The sequence below is a fragment of the Haemaphysalis longicornis genome, unplaced genomic scaffold (assembly GCF_048455015.1).
Source record: "Haemaphysalis longicornis isolate Haplotype H1 unplaced genomic scaffold, Haemaphysalis longicornis Haplotype H1 scaffold_295, whole genome shotgun sequence".
NCBI lineage: Eukaryota > Metazoa > Arthropoda > Arachnida > Ixodida > Ixodidae > Haemaphysalis > Haemaphysalis longicornis.
The window spans coordinates 19,444-25,000 of record NW_027526334.1 but is presented as its reverse complement, the minus strand read 5'-3'; the positions used below and the strand labels follow the sequence as shown (position 1 = coordinate 25,000).

At 52.3% G+C, this 5,557-nt stretch overlaps 1 protein-coding gene across 1 annotated transcript in view; it reads left to right on the top strand.

Moving 5' to 3' along the window:
* LOC144173154 (carbonic anhydrase 12-like) overlaps window positions 1-2,270 on the top strand; it is a gene marked incomplete at its 3' end in the record, with an annotated part of 23,277 nt that extends 21,007 nt beyond the window's left edge. Inside the window, exon 6 of the mRNA XM_077701664.1 lies at window positions 2,046-2,270. Coding sequence (XP_077557790.1) covers window positions 2,046-2,270 — 225 coding nt within the window. The remainder of the gene's footprint in view (window positions 1-2,045) is intronic.
* Window positions 2,271-5,557: the final 3,287 nt, after the last annotated feature.

Here is a 5,557-nt window from a genome sequence, read left to right as displayed (position 1 = left end):
ATCCGCGAGAATCCACACTGCCGGGTGTCCAAACGCTACCCTTCAAGTCTTACTAACTCCGCTGGATTCTACTTCTTCCTCGCATACTACGCAAACACCAGAAGAACGTACCTTCCCCGACATCACACTCTATCCAACCAACAAGCTGACATTGATCGGCGTCCACAGGCAAATAGAAGGGGAAGGGGGAGAGGGCAGTTTCGCACTAGTGGCGCGAAGACTGGGTAAACAGCGAAGCTGGTGCCCCCTGGTAGCTTGTTCCTGGTTCGGCTAAGGTTATGCGTGGTCATGTTTGGAGGCTGGACCAAGTTTTCTGCGTGGCTATGATTCGAGACTCGGTTGTTGTGGTTAGCCCTGGTCTGGTGTCGCCATTAGCCCCCCAAAGAGCAATGAACACGAGGTCACTAAAATATGTACAATGTACGCGTACCCACCAGCTTTTCTGTGAAATTTCAAAAGTAGCGCAAAGGCATGAGCATTTGCTCAAATATTTAACAGCGAAGCTGTTTAGCAAATCGTAACTTATCGTGTCCGCAGTTAAAGATACCAAGAAATTTCCGAGCGCGCGCACGTGTGCGCGGGTTTCGCGGTGATCGCCCGGCAAGAATAGCACGCACGCAGAAATAAAAGGGTGTGGGACACCTTCATTTGTAGGTTGTTCACGTTTATTTCGCTTTTCGATGCAAATATAAGGCTGATGTGCGACAAATAAATAAGAAAAAGACATCCCCCTCGCGAGGGGCACGATCAAATGCACAGCATTTCCGAGGGGGTGCGCCGGCAAGTCGTATCTCTTGATCGCGGGACCCGTGTCGCCATCTTTTGGAAGCGCGGGACAACTTGTGGCGCTTTCGAAACAAACGAGAAATGAGTGAAGGATATAAGGCGCGTTCGGTGCATTGAAATCTGTGTCGGTTTCGTGGCTCGGTCGGTTGTGCGCCGGGCACCTTGCGTTCCGCCCGCGGCGTCATGGGTTCGAAACCGGGCGCCGGAAACTGTTATTTCTTCCTGGCTGCGGACTACGACAAGGCGCGCCTGCGGACTACGACAGGGCGCGCATGCGGACTACGACAAGGCGCGCATGCGGACTACGACAGCGCACGCCAACGCCGCGTGACATTGTGAGTTACTAAAATGCTATGCATTTAAAAAAGTGACAAGAATAAAAATACGAAGACGCGTCTGACTTCTGATCCCTGTCTTCGGCCATGGCAGGCCGTAGTTCCGGCAATGTGTCCGAGCCGCCCAAGTCTAGAATCGGTGGCAAGAGGTGCTGAGCGCCTCTGCCCGCACATTGTCTCTATAATACTCACACGCGAATTCTCGCTGATCTCACACCTTTAAGGGCGAGACACGTGTCCGGAGAACGACGCGTTCCCGCACGCCACATTTCCCTCTGCAAAAATTGGTCCTGTAGCCTTCATGCGCGTTCCTCAACGCTGCCGGGCCGTTTTCCGGAGAGGGGAAAAACAAAAATTTGTGGTTGATTCATCTGTCATAGGAATCAGTAAAACACGAAAGTTGAAGTGTGCAGCGAAATCTGGAGGTGAGCATGATTTGTGGGTCGGCGGCTGTCTTGTTGGTGTGCTTGGCGAATGACGTCCTGCTGGCGGGTCGCTTCGGCAAAGGTGTACAGGCGTCATTTCTATGAAGAATATGACGTCAGTGAAATCTTGGTGTATCTCTGCATTAAAGAATTTTGTGTTAAAATATAACATCCGAAAGCGAACAACAGTAAATGTAACGTACTTTTTTGTTCTAAAGGTTGCTTCCCCGCAAGAAGACTCTGTGTGCAGGGGTGCATCCTTTACAGGGCGCTTACTTCGTTGTACTGGTGTCACTTCCGTGACGGATATGACTTCAGTGAAACGTTTGTGTACCCCGAATAAAACACTTTCCCGTTGAAAAGGCGTGTTTAAACGCGTCGTTCTCCGGACATGTGTCTCGCCTTTTACACCCGCGTGCAATGCGCTGGAAATGAGGAGGTGCACGGAGAGGTAGCGGGCTTTCTGAGAGACAAGTAGGCGCTGTTCTCTCTCCGCCAGGAGGTGGCCGAGGACAACCCGGAGCTGGCGACGTTCCTGGCGGCCCTGCAGGAGCTGCAGGTGTCGGGCGGCACGCAGTCTGCACCCGAGTTCCTGCTGGCGTCTCTGTTACCGAGCAGCACACTTGAGTACTACGTCTACCCGGGCTCGCTCCCCTTCCCGCCATGCACCGAGCGCACCATCAACGTGGTCTTCGCCACGCCCCTGCCCATCGGCCGCAAACAGGTGGGCGGGCACGTGCGTCCTTGCCTCGCCATGTTGCTGTTATACGAAGGGGTTGCTGTAGCAAATATCGATAAAAACATAACGTGCGGAGTGTTGATTGATTGTGGGCTTTAAGCACTGAAGGTATACTCCTGGGTCATGAAGTGCACCGTGGAGGAGGGCTCCGGATTGATTTTGACCACCGCCGAAATTTCGAGACATTCGTTTTCGGCTCCATTAGAAAAAAACAGCCACCGCAGGCGGGATCGAACCCACGGCCTTGAGCTCTGCAGCACGCCTTAAACACTGAGCCATGGCGGTGGGTCACGTGCAGCGTCGTGGTCTTGCGACAGCGCCGTAGAAAAAGAGAGAAAGAGAGATAGAGCACGCATGAGGGTGGGAGAGGGAGACCCGAAGAGACCTGCAAATATTTCTGTGTTCAGGTGAAAACATTGCGGCGAGACCGACATGCCAATCGTACCGGCAGAGTTCAGACGGGTTCACTGTTCAGGTACGTCAAAACATGCTATGGACAAGACTGAGAATTCTTTGCTGGGGAGGTTGCCCCACAAAGTTGGCTACGATGTCACCCATGAATTTCTATTAAGCACGCTATTGAGATAGCCCGACGGAGCCCTAATGCAATGGAGAAGCAGTTCGGCGGCATGACGTAACAGTACTTGTTTTAGGGGCGAAGCCCCTTAGGACCTTGGGCTGTCGTCGTCTGATGTCGTCATAGCATCATGAAGTCACGGTACTAAAACACCCGGACACTCGTTTTCTAACACCTCCCGCTAGATCGTTTCATCTCTGTGGGAAAAGCGCGTACTAAAAGAGCACACCGTGACACCCGTTTTCAACACCTCGCGATAGCACGCTTCATGCTTCGAAGATCAGAGACTTACAGCCAAGCTGCATACCTCTACCCCCCAACGGTTTCATCTCCGTTGGCAAAAACGCCAAGGCGCCAAGAATACACGTATCCAGTGCATGTTTCGCCCCTCCCCAGGTTTCACGTTAATGGAGATGGCCCAGGATTTTTATTAGTGTCAGCAGAAGAAACTGCCTTAAAAATTCTTGGTTTAGCGCTGCACTTGGGGCTGCATCTTGCGTCTGGCGCTTTCCACACTACTCGATGTAGCACCTGTCGATGATGGCGAGTCGGAGTTACGAAAAGCTGCGGCTTCTGCAGACGCCTTGTTCTCTGTGTGGAAGCCGGCTCATCAGGAATAATAGAAGTGCAGAAAAAATTCCCTCGCACTTCCCCGAGGGGGAGAGTGTGTAAGTGCGAATGCACGGTTGTTGATTGCGCGATTACGGTGGATATCGTGATCTTGGAGTGGAGAGGAGGAGGAGCGGAGAGAGGAGGAGGAGAGTAGCGCCCGCCGTTACGGCGAGGGCTACACGAGCGCCCTCACGCGTCGGAATGCGGAGCGCCCGCTACGCGAGCGAGAGCTCTCCCGCCCGAAGTGTAGAGGAGGCGCCCAACACCCGCAGTCACTGAGCGGAGAGAGGAGGAGGAGAGTAGCGCGCGCCCATCTCCCCCCGTTGCTAGGGAAGACGAGGAGGAAGACGAGGAGCGCGCGCACCCGCAGCTGTTGCTATGCGGACGACGGCGGCGGACGATTCAGGCTCGCTTAAGAAGTGCATTCGCACTTAATATACTAGAGTGCTAACTAGCGCTGCAGTTGCAGGCCGGCATGAGAATTATCGGAAGAGCAAACATTCGCGTCCCAATCAAAGAAATTCACCGGCCATTCCACTCTGTGAACGTGGTTGACCAGCGAAGCTGCGTGTGGTAGGGGATGTTAAAGGGTCCATGAAGAGAAAATACAACTTCGTGTAATTTGAAAGAACTAGGATTCAGTATCTCACTCAGCTCCATTACAGCCCCAAAAGATGTTTTTTAACGAAAAAAAAGCAAGAAGTATTTTAAAACATTCAAATTTTGCGCCACAGTGACGTGTTATGAGCAAGAATGACGTCATACGGGCCAACAATAAAACATAATTTTCAGTGCGTTACCTGCACGTTAGCATTCAAGCGATGCGGTCAAATGGAACTAGAGGCCCCATTACAGACGTCCAGTCATGTGTCGTCGCGACAGGTCAGTTAGGCGGCCGCCAATCGCACAAACAAGGTTCCGTGACGTCATAGAAAAGTTGCGGGAAATTGGCTAGGGGGTCGCGACTGCTTCACACGTTTTCTTTAATATCTCCGTTATTTGTTCGAAGATTGCGATTATATTAGTATCATTGTTATCGGGACTAAGCAGCCTTTCTAATAAACCAGACTTGTATTTTGTCTTCATGGCTCCTTTAACACGGTGCTTCCCTGTCGAGTATGTGCCGGGCTTTCATATCTATGGTCAGGTCAATATCGAAGGACAGCATTTCGCGCACGTTGCAGTTCGAGCCAGAATGACGATGAAAGGTCGACTCAAGTTCCCATTAGTTTTCAGTTCGATCGCGGAGTTGCGGGAGGAGAGGAGGAATGCCGGAGAGGAGATGAGCGTCGGAGAGGAGAAGAGGAATGCCTCGCATACTACTCAGGGTTCCCCTACGGGAAGATGACGACGGTGGTTAAACGCAAAGCTATCTCGTGATGGATTCTTTGGTTGGCCAATCCCTAGGGGCATCCTGCCACAATCATCATCAGCGGTGCCTGGCCAGGCATGAGCAGTGTGGATATGGACGTCGCACAACGGCGCCCACACAACGGCGGTGGGAACAGGCTCGACCACAAGCTGCTTCGCATCTAAAAAGTCTGTTTGGTATCCTTGAACTCTTGAAAGATGGCACCTCTACGCCGAAGGCGCTTTGAAGCATTATTTGACTCCCAATATAGATCTCCGGTTATCGCTCGTCGCTTAGGTGTGGTCTCGCGAGCACACTCCGCGGACGCCGATTTAGTATTGGTCCGCTGTCGACGTTCACACTCCCGTCGCTGTTACATTGGCGAAGGCGTCCCCTAACCGAAGTCCGTTGCCTCCGTCATGTAGTGGCAGCGTGACGGACGAGCGGCGAGGCGAAGCAGCTGCCTTGGTGTTGCCGAAAAAATGCCGAAGGCAAAACCTAACTGGTTTACTGCATGACGAGGGATGAACAGCGATAATACAGGAACAGCGTCCTTCTGGGTGGCTTACACCATGACTCTTACAAAGCAACAGCAGGATACAATTCTGGCAATCGTATGAATTGTAGGCCCGGAAGAAACGCATATTTATCCCCAGAAGCGCTTACGTTCAAACACCTTCACACACGGCTCCAACACAGTGCAGACACACAAAAACACTCTTTGCCGGGTTC